Source organism: Hyperolius riggenbachi, chromosome 2 (genome assembly GCF_040937935.1).
Source record: "Hyperolius riggenbachi isolate aHypRig1 chromosome 2, aHypRig1.pri, whole genome shotgun sequence".
In the NCBI taxonomy this organism is placed as follows: Eukaryota; Metazoa; Chordata; class Amphibia; order Anura; family Hyperoliidae; genus Hyperolius; species Hyperolius riggenbachi.
In genome coordinates, this window is record NC_090647.1 from 274,480,726 (window position 1) to 274,498,029 (window position 17,304).

The 17,304-nt window shown below is 43.2% G+C and overlaps 1 protein-coding gene across 2 annotated transcripts in view; it reads right to left on the reverse strand.

The window, feature by feature from the left end:
* Positions 1–3,510: 3,510 nt before the first annotated feature.
* The window catches only part of ULK2 (unc-51 like autophagy activating kinase 2), a 158,995-nt gene continuing 145,201 nt past the window's right edge, over positions 3,511–17,304 (reverse strand). For both annotated transcript variants that reach the window (XM_068268721.1, XM_068268720.1), the window contains 6 exons: positions 13,831–14,039; positions 11,837–12,018; positions 11,491–11,609; positions 11,236–11,393; positions 7,486–7,621; positions 3,511–7,047 (listed from right to left, as the gene is read on the reverse strand). In XM_068268721.1, the coding sequence (XP_068124822.1) occupies positions 6,983–7,047; positions 7,486–7,621; positions 11,236–11,393; positions 11,491–11,609; positions 11,837–12,018; positions 13,831–14,039 (869 nt within the window). In that variant the 3' untranslated portion in view covers positions 3,511–6,982. The remainder of the gene's footprint in view (positions 7,048–7,485; positions 7,622–11,235; positions 11,394–11,490; positions 11,610–11,836; positions 12,019–13,830; positions 14,040–17,304) is intronic.

The window sequence follows — 17,304 nt, forward strand, 5'->3', positions numbered from 1 at the left end:
TTCGAAGTCCATTTGAGTTACTCAAGAGCTTGGGTATAAATTGGCTCAAAACATCTCAGCTACCACTGCCAATTCAGTCTCCTGATTAAAGATGGAACAAATTCTTGATTGGGATTTTTTTTTTATTCACTTCTTCCAACTTGTTGGTCCAAATCCCTTCTGGTACCACTCCAAGCTCTATCAGAGTAAGGCCTGGTGCACACCAGAGGAGTTTTTCTGAGCGTTTTGAGTTTTTAAATCTGCTACTAATGTTATCCTATGTGTCTGTGCACACTGGAGCAATGAGGTTTTGTAAAAAACCCTATAGCATTACATTGGGAAGAGCTTTTGAAACCTCTAAAAGCTCATCCCAATGTAATGCAATGGGGTTTTTTACAAAACCTCATTGCTCCAGTGTGCACAGACACATAGGATAACATTAGCAGCAGATTTAAAAACTCAAAACGCTCAGAAAAACTCCTTTGGTGTGCACCAGGCCGAACACCTGTCATATGCGCATAGGTCATATGGTCTTCTTCCAATTAGACTTCATGAGTCAGAGTCCTACTTTCTACCAAAACGAACGAACACACACACTAACACACCTCGTATGTACTCTAAGACCAGGGATCCCCAACCTTTTCCGGCCTGGGGACCACTTTCTGACCAAATTTTTCTCCAGGGACCGAGGAGGGGGGAGGTCGATTGGGCGGGGGTATTTGCGCAACCTAGTGGACAGTGACGTGTGCAGCGGGTTATGGGTGGGGGGGGGGGGCTGGGGCGCGGCGGCATAGCTATCATAGTTGCCCCATTATAGGGAGTTTAGTTGCCACAGTATGGCTAGTATAGTTACCACAGTATAGCTAGTATAGTGTCCCAGTATAGCTAGTATAGTCCCAGTATGGGTAGGTAGTGCCCCAGTATAGCTAATATAGTGCCCAGTATAGCTAGTATAGTGCCCAGTATAGGTAGTATAGTGCCCAGTATAGGTAGTATTGTGCCCAGTATAGGTAGGTAGTGCCCCAGTATAGTGCCCAGTATAGCTAGATCGTGCCCAGTATAGCTAGATCGTGCCCAGTATAGCTAGTATAGTGCCCAGTCTAGCTAGTATAGTGCCCAGTATAGGTAGGTAGTGCCCGAGTATAGTGCCCCGTATAGCTAGTATAATGCCCAGTATAGGTAGGTAGTGCCCAGTATAGCAAGTATAGTGCCCAGTATAGCTAGTATAGTGCCCAGTATAGGTAGTATAGTGCCCAGTATAGCGTCCTAGTATAGGTAGGTAGTGCCGCTCCTGTTACCTTATGAACGGGCGGCCGCTTGTCCTATTAGATTCCCCCATAGCCGCTCTCCTCTTAGTGGCATCTCCTATTACAGCAGCGCGCTTGACGGCTGCTGTAATGAGCAGGAAGCGGTACAGCGGCTTCCTGTAGCGGCGATATGCATCGCCGTTACCATGGGAACCGCTGTACCGCTTCCTGCTCATCACAACAGCCGCCGAGCGCACTGCTGTAATAGGAGATGCCACTAAGAGGAGAGTGGCTACGGGGGAATCTAATAGGACAAGCGGCCGCCCGCTCATGATAAGGTAACAGGAGCGGCGGCCATGGGGAGGGGCGAGAGGCCAGACCTGCCGCGGCCTGGTGTCAAACTGCCAATGGACCGGCAGTGGGCCGCGGCCCGGTGGTTGGGGACCACTGCCTAGACTGTTCTTGGGTCGTGCCGGTCAGTTGGGGCTGACTCGAATCTACCATGTGTGTACAGGGTCGCCAACAAGTTTGTAGTGTGGCTGACCATCAAAATTCATAAATGTACGCAAAGCAAAATTACATCAATAAAAGGAAAACGCTGATAACTGGGAGTTGGTATTTTATATTTATTTATAATATACATTTATACAAGCCATAATAAAAAGGCTATTTTGCAACAGTTCTGTGAGTGTTACCTAAATTTAATGATAACGCATGCAATTTACAAACGAGAGGTAGAAAGACGGTATTAAAGACCTAGAAATGCACACACAATGCATTGGTAGAATTCACAAGCAAATAAAAATACTTCCAAATTAATTGGCATACTTTCAGATAAATAAAGATGTTGCTGTCAAGTAAATAAAAACATGGTATATTAAAAAAATATTATAAACGTACTGCAAATGTGTGAAATGCCTTGTTGTGGTTTCAGTAATAGAGTTGAAAATGCTGAAAGTTATAGGATTTTTTGTAAAAGAAATGCCTGTTCAAGTATCAACATTTTGGAAGAAAATAAATGTTTGCTAGAGATTTTGCCATTATATGCTATGGCAGGCCTAGCTAGATTCCAATCTCCAGTCGTTCTGAAAGTGTACATGAACTTATGAACTTACACGTCCTTCTTAATTAAATGGCCAAGGGGGGAAGGGTGGGTGACGGAGGGGGACCGGTCAGGCATCATGGTCACTAAAGATTTTATATGCTGGATCTTTCAGAGATATCACATGTGGAAGGGGGGGGGGGGGGGGGGCGAGATAAGACTATCCTGAATGACCACCTCAGCCGAATGTCATCTAGTGTGTGTACCTACAGTAGCTTCGTATCGTATACTGTGTGTACCTATCTTTAGTGGGAGAGATCTAAGGTTTAGAAACCAGAACAGTAACAAATGATGCAGGTAATGTCATTTCAGAATTTGCAGAAGCCAAGTTGACAGTCCCTATGACACAGAAACAGTGGATTGCAGTTGTGAAACAATGTTATTTTGGTATTTAGAACACCGAAGAGGTGAGTTGAAGAAAATAAAAGTTTAGTTCAGGTTTTGTTTACAGTACAAATAATTCCGTTTCATTTAAGGTATACCTGTAATGGTATTATTACATAAAGCCTAAATAATTTTCAACCCTGCAAACTTGCCCGCAGCACTCATTCTCCAAAAATAGCTTAGAGCAAGAAACAGTGGGCACCTAAGGCAAATTTGATCTGCCCACCATGTATGTGTTCATGCTTGGAAGCTAGATTATAAAATGGGCGGAAGATGTGTCAACATTTCAACTACCAGTGGCGTCACTAAGATGCTGACCTGCTGGGATGCACTGATGTCCTGTTTTGGAGTAAAGCAGCAATTTTATAAAGCGGTGTAAAAAAATATTACAAGCTCCACCCATCACCACTAAATGGGATAGGTGGAAGTGTGTGCTGGTGTGCGACCAATACATTCCCAGATACCTTCTCTGTGCTTTCTCTTATTTTTTCCAGTGAATGTTATAATAGCAATGTAAGTGCTGCTTTTGCTGATATTTAAGAAATAGCCAGTTATCTGGCTATAAAGTTCATATTATGGATTCTCAACTCACAAGTTATTGAGCCAGAAAAGCAAGTAGGCGAGATTGCTAGGAGGTATTTTTAAAGAAAATTGTACATTAAAATGAGAATTCCATAAAATGCTAAAGGATGACTGGTGGGTTGCAAGCATAATACACCATATTTTCCCCAATAAAGCCACCAGGACATACATGGACTATAAAAACTGCCAATAGTGGAGATCCTCTGTACTTGTGGGTCACAAGGCACATGCACTTTATGTTTTTAGGCATCTGGATTTCCTAAAACAAACAACTGTGCAGAATGTGGCTGCATAATGGCATACAGTTAACTATGATCTGCGATGTACGGAAGAGTGCCAATGCTGCCAATTTCCACCACATATTGAATGACTGCTCCGGTGCTCCCTACTGCGCAGATATCTGAAACACATTGCCTTGTACTTGGTTTCAGCCCACCTATAGTTTATGGAGTTATTCTTTGCCAGCTCTCTGGTTGTCGTAGGCATCTTATGACCAAACTATTTAGTTAGGGCCCATTCACACTAGAAGCGCTTTTCGGAGTGTTTTGCGAATGTATAGCTTTTTTTAAAATCGCTCCCATTCACTTTCATTAAAATTGTGGGGAAAAAAAATCGCAACGATATTTGCGTACGCGATTGCAAAATCGTGCCGATTTTTCCTGCAGTTTTAATGAAAGTGAGGGCGCGTTTCCAGTTGTGCGGAGCGATTCCGTGTGCTTTTACATTGGTTTTAAGCAAAAACATACGTATGAACATTCGCAAAACAAAAACGCATGCAAATTTCCTAATACATTACAGGCGAATCGCACACTAGCCTTGCGGTGGGCGAATTCTGATGGCTCTGCTGTGCCGATTTTTTCTGCACAGTCCACCGCACAGAATTTCTGACAAGTGGAAACAGGTCCATTGATTTATATTGGTTATGCGAATCTGCATGCAGAAAATGCATGCAGATTCGCTCTAGTGGAAACGGGCCCTCAATGGGAGAGTTTTTAAAAACTGCTAATCAATTGCAAAACGCTCAGAAAAGCGCTTCTAGTGTGAATGGGCCCTTACAGCCACTTATATGGAACAAGTGTGCAGGTGCATAATTTCAGACTTCACTAGCTACATGGTTGTTCCAAGTCAATGACCCACTAAATCAGCCTTTCTCAACCTTTCTACCCTGGAGGAACCCTGCAAATAAGTTTTTGATCTCAAGGAACCCCTGCAAACAATGTTTTGATCTCGAGGAACTCCTGCATTTATTTTGGAGGACGCATGGTCTTTAAAAGTATGTGTGGCTGTTTATTTCACTACCCCCATTACACTGCCACTCACTATACTGTCTCCTGACCTCACAATTTAGTGCTTCTTGTTACAGTACCACCTATTATAGTGTGCTTTACATACTTCCCCCACGATGGGGGAAAATTCCAAGGAACCCCTGCAGAGTACTCAAGGAACCCTGGGGTTCCAGGGAACCCTGGTTGAGAAGGCCTGCACTAAATACTGAAGCTACAAAATGAACAGGACGGCCAGTCTAAGGGCTAAACATTTCTAAAATAAAGTCAGAAAAGCAGCTCCTAGATTTCTGCCATTATACCTTCACCTGAAAACGGCTCTGCACTTTTGGTGAAAAAAATGCAATTTAGCCCTGAGTGATGTACAATAAGGATTTTGGCTTTCGCAAGTGATAACTAAACCCTGTCCTTTGGACTAAAGCACCAGTAAGTTTCGATAACCTTTGCCAAAGCAGCAAAATCCAGAGAATTCTGGACCATCAGTGTAGACATGAAACAGTGGGAAATTACCACAGAGAAATGTGGACTTTCAACAATTGCTTCAGGAACACAGACAAGTAAAAGAAAACAGTGTAAGCAAGCATTTTCTAGCTATACATTTTTCAAGGTTAACAATGGCGCAACACCATATTCAGGGAAAATGAAAAAGATTTGACAGTAATAAAAGTACCATTAAAAGATGCAAGGTTTTTATACATCTATACACCACTGGTCTCCTTTTCAGTGAAAATGAAAGAATTTATCATAAAAATCTAATGAGCTCTGTCATTGACTTTTCCTACAGAAACATCCCTTTATATTTTAATTTATAAGTACAGACCAAATTGGGAGGTTTCATTAAAGCCTCATAAAATCAAATAATATGGGCTCAATGCATGTAGCTATAAGGAAAAATATATCAGTGTAATGGCTGATATGAAATAGGGCTTGCCAAACTTGAAATAAAATCCTAAATTTAAAAAAAAAAGCAGAAGATAATGCGAAAGATACCTGAAATGCCTTTAACATTAAAATGGTATGACGGAGTTAAAGCCTTAAAAAAGTCAAATATCAGTAAATTAACATACAAATAATGTTGGGTTAACCTGTTAGCATGAGCGCTTTTGGCGGCAGTTCGTTCAGTATTAAAAGTAATAAAGGCCATTTCAAAACTGTATTGGAAGATTCACGTTACTGAAAATCGCAATAGTCAAACCAAGTGAGTGGCACCAGTTATCTAAATTGATGTTCCTTACCAAGTACTGGCCTTGTGTAGAAAGCACAATGTCTATTTGTACAGGGCACATGACAACCGAAAAGCTAATTATACTATGCCACCTACTGCTGAGCTATGTGAACAGCATCTTATCCTCTCTGCAACCCACACTACTGACACTGGGATTAAACTGTCCTACACAAGCTACTGTTTACATGGGTAATACAGTAGTAGACTCACATACAACATCCTGTGTTACAGCTTAAGTTTTCCTTCTCTAACACTGTCCATGAAATATATCTGCAATGATAATACCCAATAAACAGAACAAATGTAAATAAGCACATTATCACATGCACAACCAATAAATGCAACACGCAATACCTGTATATAAAGCAAATACTAACAAAGAAAAACAAACATATTAATAATCAAGTATTAGACAAAGAGATACAAAAGGGTCACAAATAAATTGTTTTGTACAGTTTAAGTCTTTAGGAAGCTACATATTCAATTCCAACTTTTTTATACATACAATGTCATGATAATTTTCTCAGTAAATCCATTGTGCCTTTTAATATTGATAAAGAGTTCCATACAAGATAATAATTTACAGTTCTAAGAAATTAGTGCAAAATAAATTGGTTTAAAAGTAGAACGTCAAGTAGTCACATCAAAATGGATAGTAAAATGAGTTGACTCCGCGTGGCTGGATTTAGTTTCCACTGTTCCTACTGAGTATAAAGTGCTCTGCTCATGTTCTCTTTGTAAAGAATGGATGGACTGAAGAAACTCTACGTCCAGACCTTGTCCCTAGCAGGAAACACTGAATCCCGTCACTGTTTACCTGAGTCTTCATTTTCTAAAGGCTTAGCTACTGTCTCAGACACCTCCTCCATATTTCCTGAAGCAACCACTGTCCGTTTTCAATATATACACATTGGATACATATGTAGAAGGTTAAAATCTGCAGACATTTCCTTCAACCTCACATGTATGTTGAAAGGCATGTTTTGCAAGGAGTGTCTGTAAAATAAGGCAGCCTTCCTCCATGCTAAAAAGCTCTCTCCTGGGATGGGTATTCTTTTCCACTAAAAGTCTCAAAAGTGGGTTTTGGTTTCTTCTAGTAAGAAATCCTAGCAACAGGTACAAAGAACTAAGCTCCAGTGGTCCCTCCTTTAGGTTCTGTGTGGTCCAGTGGATTCTGTCACTATTCATAGACCGCCACTGCTCCATAGTAGAGTGTAGACAGCCTACTTTCTACACTGGCTTTATCTGGAAAGAAAGGAAAACATAAATAAACCCCAATCGCCATTAAAATTACACAGTTACCCAAAGTGAGTTAAATATGGAAAGTACCATCGAGGATAAAAAGTAAATCTTGAAAGTTGAGCCGATTCTCTGTCTTTACAAAACCAACCCAGGATTTATTTGCACCACAGTTTGTGTCTTGCAGTATACAGCCACTGTACATAATGTTATCGCGTAAACCAGAGCTGAAACACTTCCAGCAATAATCCCTTTTATTACCAGGCCCACTAAGGTCTTCAACACTACTGAAACCTCACCCCTCTATGCACGTCAGGTGTTTCTTCTCATCCACCCTTTTTTTTTATTACTTTAGTTAGGCACACTCAGGAAATGTTTCTGCACTGACCAATCAAAATATTCATGTCAAAGATAACCTACATGTTCACTTTTCCTAATACTTACATTTATGGACATTTTCAATGTCTGCCGGGCTCTGGAGAATCTTGGTCAATCCTTCCAATAGCAGAGATGCTTTGTGATAACGATAAGCAATGTCATCTGTGTGCTGAAACATCTCATCTAGAGCTGCTGATTTTACCTAGTTCAGGGAAAACACAAAGATTCTTCAATAGACAACATTAAAAGCTGTATAAAATTATCATTCTATAAATAATCAGCACCTAGGAGATTTATTTTTAAATATCCTCTTTAGCTTGTTGTACAAACATCAGAGGCCCATATGACAGGTTCTGCTCTATTGCCTGCCTTTTATGTTCAAGTTTGCCCTTTCAATCAAGAGAGGGATGTTGTCAGATAGCAAAACAGTGGTGGGCGCCCCCATACTACAATTATAGATATCAGGATACTGATTGCACTTGGGTATAAATGAGGCCCAGACTGCCAGATCACTGGGTGTGCACATCATGTAATTGGTTATTCAGGAAAAAAAAGAAGTGAGGTCTGTTGCTGAAAGTTTTCTAAAAATACTTTTAGTGAATTACAGTGTCGGGAGGCATTTCAAAAAATGACACAGCAGCACAGAAAGGTGCAGGTAAGACCTATACTGCAAAGGAAAAAAAAAAAAAACTTTACCTGGAATTCAGGTTTACAATGTAAATCTTGTCACAGAGATAGAACACAGTGGAAAAAAGCTGAAATCGAATAACCGTTCATTATATCCTGGATCTGTGCCCTGAAATTGCAGTTGGCGTATCCTCTCTTTTCTGCCTGCACCACATTCTTGCTCATATGGCTTCCCAGTACAGACCAAGTAGCAAAAATGCATTTCTAGAGGTGCCTTATCTCAACTCAAAACAAAGCGGCAGCGATACAGGACTATTCTTCACTTCCGGATCAGTTTGAAAGTGCTGTGCAGCCAGCCAATCAAAAGCCGCATTGGTAACAATCCACCCCACCGGACACTCCGGGGGCTATTTTTACACCCCTGATTAACAAAATCATGGAAGCTGAAGAAATGTTGCAGAGAGCTGTAAAGAATTTTACTTTACATGGCCCATATAAAATGATTGTTGATCATCTAAATATTAGAAGCATTGGCTTAGGAGCAGTGGTTGCAGCAGTCGCACTGGCGACCGGGCCCATGATCTACTAGGGCCCGTACCGGCCCCTGCTCTCCACATTCTCCTCTGTTCCCAGGCCCTGCGTGACAGCCTCGTAGCTCCGCCTCTAAATCGCAGGTAGCTCCGCCCCTCAAAGGATCGTTCCTGTGAGTTCCTTGATTCTCTCCCCCGAGCTCTGCCCCTGCAAATCCCATTGGCTGGCACGGCAAGAACAGGACAAGCATGGGAGAGGATGGGGATGTGCCAGGAGCTCCCTTCCCCCTGACAAATAGAGCGGGAGGTTTGAAAGGTGCGTGCTGTCTCCCTCTATTTCCCTGTCACTGCCTATCAGCCATTGCTGTATCTAGAGCCCACACTCAATATTCCCCACCCTCCATTTCCTAGACCCCTAATAATCCCTCTCTCTCATCTCACTACCCCCTCAATATTCCTTACCCTTATTTCCCAGACCCCTAATAACTCTTTTCTCTCCTCACTCCCACCTCAATATTCCTCACCCTCCCTTTCCCAGACCCCTAATAGTCCCCCTCTCTCTCACTCCCCCCTCAATATTCCTCACCTTTCCTTTCCCAGACCCCTAATAACTATTTTCTCTCCTCACTCACCCCCCTAATAGCCCCACTCTCCTCACTCCCACCACAATATTCCCCACCCTCCCTTTCCCAGACCCCTAATAATCCCTCTCTCTCTTCTCACTACCCCCTCAATATTCCTTACCCTCCCATCCCTCCCTCAGACCCAGTGCTACCGGTGTCACATGATACACACACCTGTTTTCGCCTGTTTTTAGAGGGCAGCTATATTGGCCTGCAGGTGACAGCTATATTGCCGTCTGCTTCCACATGACTTGAAAGAATACATAGGGCGCTGGCAGAGGAAGTATGGCAGGGGGGCCCATGTCCAAATTTTGCATCGGGGCCCTGAGGTCTGTAGCCACGCCACTGATTAGAAGAGAATGCCTTCTAAGTGCACAAGTATGCTGAGGAGGTATAACTTACTGGTACTTATTCTTGGTTTCTAACCTCTTCTTCCTCAAGACATTGATATTACAGCAGACTGCTCGGCTTAAAGTAAAACTGGAGTGCAAAAAAAAAGTTGGATACCTATGGAGATGGAAGGCTATGGATTCTAAAGAGCCTTTCCATTCCTCCATCGGTCCCCTCGTTCCAGTGCCGATGTCTCTGTTAGCGCTATTCAACATACTGGTAAAATATACCTGGGTTAAGCCTCGGAAGCACTCGTGCATGCGCAGTACAGATCCATCCGTCTTCTGTAGTGCTCAATGTCTGAAAGGGACTCAGAGCTTAAAAATTAAAAAGATTTTATACATACCTGGGGCTTCCTCCAGCCCCATCTGCTCCGATCGCTCCCACGCCGCCGTCCTCCACTTCCTGCAGCTCCGGGAACCAGGTCCCGTCACTGACGTGTCAGTCGCAGCCAGCTGCGCAGGAGAAGTGCACCATCTACGCATCTCTCCAGCGGCTGCTGGAGAGATACGCAAACATCGCACTTCTCTTACGTTAGACTGGCTCTGACTGACGGAAGTGCGGGGACCCGATTCCCAAAGCTGCATGCAGCGGAGGAAGGCGGCGTGGGAGCGATCAGAGCGGATGGGGCTGGAGGAAGCCCCAGGTATGTATAAAATATTTTTAATTTTTAAGCTCTGGTACACTTTAAGAGGGCTTCCAGAGGCAGCACATTCCAACAGGGGTGACAGCGCTGGAACAACGGCACCGAGGGAGGAATGGGAAGGCTCTTTAGGATACAATGCCTTCCATCTCCATAGGTATCTGACTTCTTTTTCACTGCAAATTTGCTTTAATGTTTAATTTTGCAGAAGTGTTTCATGAACCACGATAGCCATTTTGTTGAAAGGGGGTAATACCAATCCAGGTAGGTATCGTTTAAACCAACACTTTCAGAACCTTTCTATTTCTTTTTTCTTGCAACGTCCCAAAGTAATAAAACAAAAAATAAAAGGTATAAATTACAGATGCTATTTGTATTCAGTACCTAATCCTATGATACTTCACGTATATCCCTAATATAGTGAGAGAATTTGTAATTGGTCCTCACTTTGTAAGAGTAAACCTGAGATGGGGGTGGTATTTTAGTTAGCTGGAGCTTCTAGGCCCCCGTAGCCGTGCATGTGCAGTAAGACATGACTGATCCAGTTGGTGAGCTCCCGGAGGGGCACAGCAGCACAACGGAGCAGATCGGGAGGCTACGATGGGCTGGAAGAAGCCCCAGGTAAGTAAAATAGAACCTGTTCCCTGTTGCAGGCTTACATTAAGAATTGTGGATAATTTTAAATCTAATGCCTGGTACACACCATACAATTTCCCATCAGATAGATGGGTCGAATAGATAATTTCCAACAGGTCTGACCTGATTTCCAATCGATTTTCCTATCACGTCTATACAGAATTGATCAGAAACTGATGGGAAATCAGATCGGACTTGTCGTAAATTATTTATTCAACTCGTCTATCTGATGGGAAATTGCATGGTGTGTACTAGGCATAAAAGACAAGACATGCAAAATAAATTTGGTCTAATTAAATTTCACAATTTTAATTGCAATGTGACAATGGTGCTGAGTAATGAGGATATGTAACCTCAGCCTACTTACCATATCCACAGCACAACTGTAAATCAGTTTCTCTGCTGTGACACTGTTAATCTCATCCACAAATCGCTGCTTGTCTGAGAAGAAGCGGTTGAGCGTCTCAGTGAGCTTCCTGCACATACTGATGCAGAATTTATAGCGCTCATTCATGCTCTTCACCACTGCAAAATAGAGTGGAAGGATGAGAAACACTTGCAGTGCTATTCTGAGAATGGTATGACTAACATTACTGCAAAATGTGATTGTACAAGAGCTTACCCTGTTTTACAGCACTCGAAGGAGTCAGCTTCCCAGATTTGATTTGTGATTTGGCAAGTTGCAGGGAAGATGCCAGTAACTGAGCTGCTTTCATGTACAGCACCAGCTGTTCCACTTGCCTGTGAGAAACAACAGCAGCAGCTAGGTTAACTAGTGGCCTTACAGAATATGGAGTTCTAGATGCTGAAGCTCAAAGCAATCCTACTGAGATTACTTATTCTTCCTAACAAAATTTCTCAAGCTCAGAATACAGCACTTGGCAAGCGGCAATGTCCTTCTAGTCAGACTACCAGCATGCAAACATTCCCAGTATAAAAATGTGATTAGCCTTATTAAATGCACTTACCCCCATTCCTTGCTCAGCTGACTTATCTGGTCTACCACCACACTCTCCTGAATTTGATAAAGGGACACAGCAGAGGTGCACAGATCGGAGGAAGTGCCGCTGCGGGCTGCCGTTAGCTCCAACACACACTCGGTAAACATAAGCATCAGATTGAGGTGCCGAAGAGTTTCTGTGTGCTCCTGCTGCAGGGTGCATGGGAGGAACACATTATTATTAAGTGCTGTTCAGGTCACTTTATACATAATTTCTTGCTCAACAAATACACAATCTTTAAAAACAGAGTTTAAAACTGCTTCAGGCAATTTTATTTCAATTTTGAATAATGATGAGTTAGGAAACCCTTTGGACTTTTTGCTTCTGGTGGGGGCACTTTCCTTATTTTCTGTCCCTGGAACACTCATTGACCTCCATGTGAAACTTACTACTCACAACCAAGATACATTATTCATTTGAAGTTGAGCTTTAAAGAGTACCCAAGATGGATTAAAATAAAAAGCTACTAACCTATGTCCTTCTGGAGAAAACTGCCGCTGCGCAGCACCCTCGGGAAGATTTTGGCCGCAGTCCTCTTTCTTCAAGAGCTCTGGCATACTGCACCAAAACAGCTGTGCCTGCCCAGTAGCACGGAGCCACTTGTGTTTGAGTGGCTTCGGCTTACTGTGCAAGCGTTGTCATACTTGCTCAGGCACAGTATGGCTGTGCTCGTACACAGCAGGGAGCGCGGCCACAAGAACATAGCCAACAAGCTCTTACCCGATTCTGGTGGCCCGTGCACGGCAAGGGTGGTCTTCAGGAGGATGTGGGTGGGTAACTTTTTTAGATTTTAATCTGCTTTGGGTACATTAACGCATGCATCCAAAAAAAGCAAAAACCATGGAAGTGGCACATACTATCCTTTGTGTTTATTAGCATAGAAAATTAGTGAGAACTACAGAAATGAAACCAGAGTGACACTCACACTATGGCATTAGCAGATATGTGGTGAGAGAATGTTTGTTTACAGCTACATGCATGAAACCTTGAATGCCTCAGTACTTTCAGTTCTGAATAAAGGGCAATCAACTTATAAAATTGAACTACTTCTCAACATAGGCCAATGTCTCAATCTGCCAAACTAAGGAAGAAAGAAGGAATAGGAAATCGGCACTAGATGCTGGACTTGGCAGATCCCTGGGGTGATTGGTGACCCACTGTGCCTCCAGATTTTGTACCCTATTCAGCAGAACTTTTTATCTGTGTGATCTGCATTAATAAAGAATTTGATACTTTTGGAACATCGAGCGGAACTTCACATTTTTCAACTATTCGGGGATTGGTGACCCACTGTGCCTCCAGATTTTGTACCCTATTCAGCAGAAGGGAAAAAGTTTTCAGGCACCAAGTGGGCTGCTCAGCACATTACCAATTTATTTGCTGAGCAACCCACTTAGTGTCCACAAACTTTTTCTCTTCTGCTGAATAATGCCAAACTAAGGGAATGGTTTACCTCTTTACCCTTCACAAAGGAAGGTGCTGTGTTATGGGCTGCACTGTCATCTGTTCTCCCCTCTGCATAGCAACATTAGGCGAGATGTCTTTACCATACTCCGGACCTGAGCTTTTGCCCTAGGGATCAAAATGACCTGATCATTATTGAAGTGAGAGTGAGAGAGTGAGTGTGTGTGTACCTTTACTCGCTCACATTGAGAAACTCTGTAAATAAAAACTGCCTGTTTGGGACATTGCAGGATCTGCATACTGAATGCATCTCATGTGCAGAGACTGAAGTGGGTAGAACGGACGCCAATATACACTTGGGACAGAGATAAGAGCTTAAACAAGTAATATTAAAACATTTTATATTTATTGCTACATAATTCACAGCTGCACGTTCATTCCTGTGTTCCTGGCTACACAAATACACACAGGCTTTTCAACCATTTACTATCTGTTTTCCTGACTCTTCACAATCAGCACTTTTTTGCTACTCAATGCAAAAAAAGAAAGATAGTTACCTCCATTAACGTTTCCTCGGGTAGTTCAGGTGCCTCAAATGTGATGAAGTCTTCCAGGCTGGGTGGGGATGTACCATAGGACATGTATTTCATGCCAGGCGCTGCATCTGCTCCCGGAGGAGATGTACCCATGTGAATACAAGAAGGAGATCCCATGTGTACACGGCCACTGGTAGAACAGAAAGAGCCCCCAGAACTGTTGGAGCCAACTGTAAACAAAAGAGAAGAAAAACTGTATTATTATGGGCTAACTAAACAGCCTATGTAAGAGATAGACAAATACCTGTACATGTGGCATTCAGTAGGCAATACAAAATGTTTGGTAGCCAGCTCCATTAACAATTAGAGGAAAAAAAACCTGAGGTTTACAGATGGCAGCAGAAGGCCAGAGACCATTGTTAATATTGCATTCACCACCACTGTGAACAAGACCTTAACCCAACTCTGCCTGCAGAGCTACCTGCTAATTAAAGTGAAAAACAATCCCCAATTAATACTACAAGTATGAAAAGAAACTGCAATCACTTAATTGCTACTTTCCTGCAACGCTCTCCTTCCCAAAACCACAGAGGTAAACCTTATGTATTAGAAATAATTGGCAATAATAAAAATCCAACTAAATGCAAAAGTAAGCATGCATAATCTAACACTAATCGTGTTAAATGAGATAGCAGGCACATCACCTGATTTATGGGCCAAATGGGCTCTTTAGCTGCACTACAGTTTACCTCCTTTCCTCTTTGGGTTCAGCAGCTGGGTGGGTCAAAGCTAAGAGAAAAGATGTCTTGTTACATTTCCTAGAGTCCCTGTATTTCAGTAGAAACCAGGTATTTATGTGAGGAGATGGACTTCAATAGGTGGTGAGCAATTGTAAGACCTCAATCTGCCGACAAGAAACTAGCTTGGCTGTAGATGTTTGACGTCTGCAGGGATACAGGTGCACAGCTGGAGGCAAGCAGAGCTACGCAATGGGTGTTTGAATCCAAACATTTAAGTTTCAAAGTGAATACTAACGATCAATTAGGGGTTTAAGCTATTTTATTTACACAATTTGCATTTAGCAAGGTACAATTATCTAACTTCTGCAGAGTGTATACAAAAAAAGAAGATACAATATAAATCTATACGAACAGTGGTTTCTGAGAACATTAAGACCAACAAATGCATTATCGAAGACCTACAATCTGCTGGATGAGATCTCACGTGGGGCACTGCCCGCATATGTGACCAAGTGGGAAAAAGAGGATGGCATAAAATTGGATGGGGAGTTATGGGATAAGATTTTCCGTTCAATATGGGTTACATCAGACACACGTACTCCGTTCAATATAAACTAATAGCTAGATGGTACTAGACTCCGGCAAGAATGGCAAGTAGTAGCCTAACAGTAAAGGATCTATGTTGTAAGTGCAATAGTCAATGCCATACCTTGGAAGTGAGAAGATTTTGGAGGGAGGTGGAGAGCTTTCTTAGAGATAAATTTGATATGAGTCTGGCCATTGATATCGGGGGGGGGGGGTTGTTTGGTATGAAGGACGGGAGTCAGGAATTGGGTCAGTCGCGAGAGTCACTGATAATCCTTGGAACAGTGGTTGCGAGAAGACTTATTATAAAATTATGGAAAGCACAGGGAGTATCATCCCTTTGGGAATGGGTAGAAAAAATGTCAACAACTCTGGAGGAGAAAACAGGAGGTGAGATGGCAGAAGGAGGTTAGGGTAAGATACAACCTACCCCTAAAATAAGGAAGGAAATATGCAAACTATGGATTGGCAGGATATAATCTCAGGTTAATGGCTTGAAAGGCCAGACCCGGAACAAATGGATGGTGTGAACGCTTGGATGAGTGGATTGAATGGAATTTGTAGAGTGATTGAAGTGGGGGGGGGGGGGAGGAAGAGAGGAGGGAGCAGTCTACTACTGGGATTTGGAGCGTTCGTTTTTGAAAGTGTGTCTTGGCTGCGGATATTCAGAATTCAAGGAGTAAAGTATGGAGGGATGGGGCGCGAATGCTCCTACCTGATCTACTGTCGTATGTGGTGTATGGAGAGGATATGGCGGGACAGGTGGGATCTGGAGTGGCTCGGTTCCCTAGTAGAGATCCCCAATGGGGATCTTCGCATTTCTTAGTAAAAGTAGTAGGCCCTGATGAAGCCAAACTAACAGTTGGGACTTGGCTTTTTAAAGCTGCTGAGTGTTTGCAGGAAAAAAAAAATATTTACACAATTTGCCTGTATAATATGCTTTTAAATGCTGATGAAAACTTTCTGCTATTACAAGCACTGTCTCTGATGGAGTGAGCGTAATGGACTTTCAGTGTGTTTTTAAATCTTGTAGCATTACTAATTATTACTAGATTTTGCCAGGCAGAGAACAACCAATATAGTTTATTTACAAATAATACCATTGTCTTTTATTGCACACCTGAACCGAAAGGAATAAGGACAGGTTGACATATTTACTTCCTTTTAAACATTTCAGATTGCCTGGCTGTCCTGCTGAGCCTATGTCTCAAATACTTTTAGGCTGGAGGCACACCTTGCAGAATTGCATGCGTTTTTCAGAAGTGAACTGAAAAACTAATGTAATTCTGCTAAGTGTGCTCCCACCCTCATCCACAGAGCCCTGAACAAGCCTGACTGGGTTAGCTGCATGCTTGTTTCAGGTGTGTTATTCATACTACTGCAGCCAAAGAGATCAGCAGAACTGCCAGGCAACTGGTGTTCACCGGCGTAACTACCGGGGATGCGACCCCCCAGCCGCAGGGGGGCCCGCCAGCCATGTGCGGGGGGGGGGGGGGGGGAGCGCTGATGCCCGCCCGATTCTAGGCTCCCCAGCCAGGTGTGGAACTGACCGCAGCGTCTAATAGACACCGGGCCAGTTCATTCCCCGCAGCTGCAGTCTGTCTCCCGGGAGGCAGAGCAGGGCTACGGCAAGATGGCTGCCAAAGCCCTGCTCTGGAGACTATTTATGTCTCCAGTACATGGCTTCGGGAGCCATCTTGCCGTAGCCCTGCACTCTGCCAGTCAGCGCGGGAGATGTGCAGGAAGATCATCGGGGGATCTGAGGCCAGGAGAGGAGACTTCTGCCAGGTGAGTGAATTTTTACAGGCGCTGCCCACTGTACTATTTTCTGGTGCCTGCTGCTCACATTGCGATTTTCTGGTGAACGCTGCCCACATTGCGATTTTTCTGGTGACTGCTGCCCACTGTACGATTTTCTGGTGACTGCTGCCCACATTGCGATTTTTCTGGTGACTGCTGCCCACATTGCGATTTTTCTGGTGACTGCTGCCCACATTGCGATTTTTCTGGTGACTGCTGCCCACTGTGCGATTTTCTGGTGACTGCTGCCCACTGTGCGATTTTCTGGTGACTGCTGCCCACTGTGCGATTTTCTGGTGACTGCTGCCCACTGTACGATTTTCTGGTGAACGCTGCCCACATTGCTATTTTCTGGTGACTGCTGCTCACT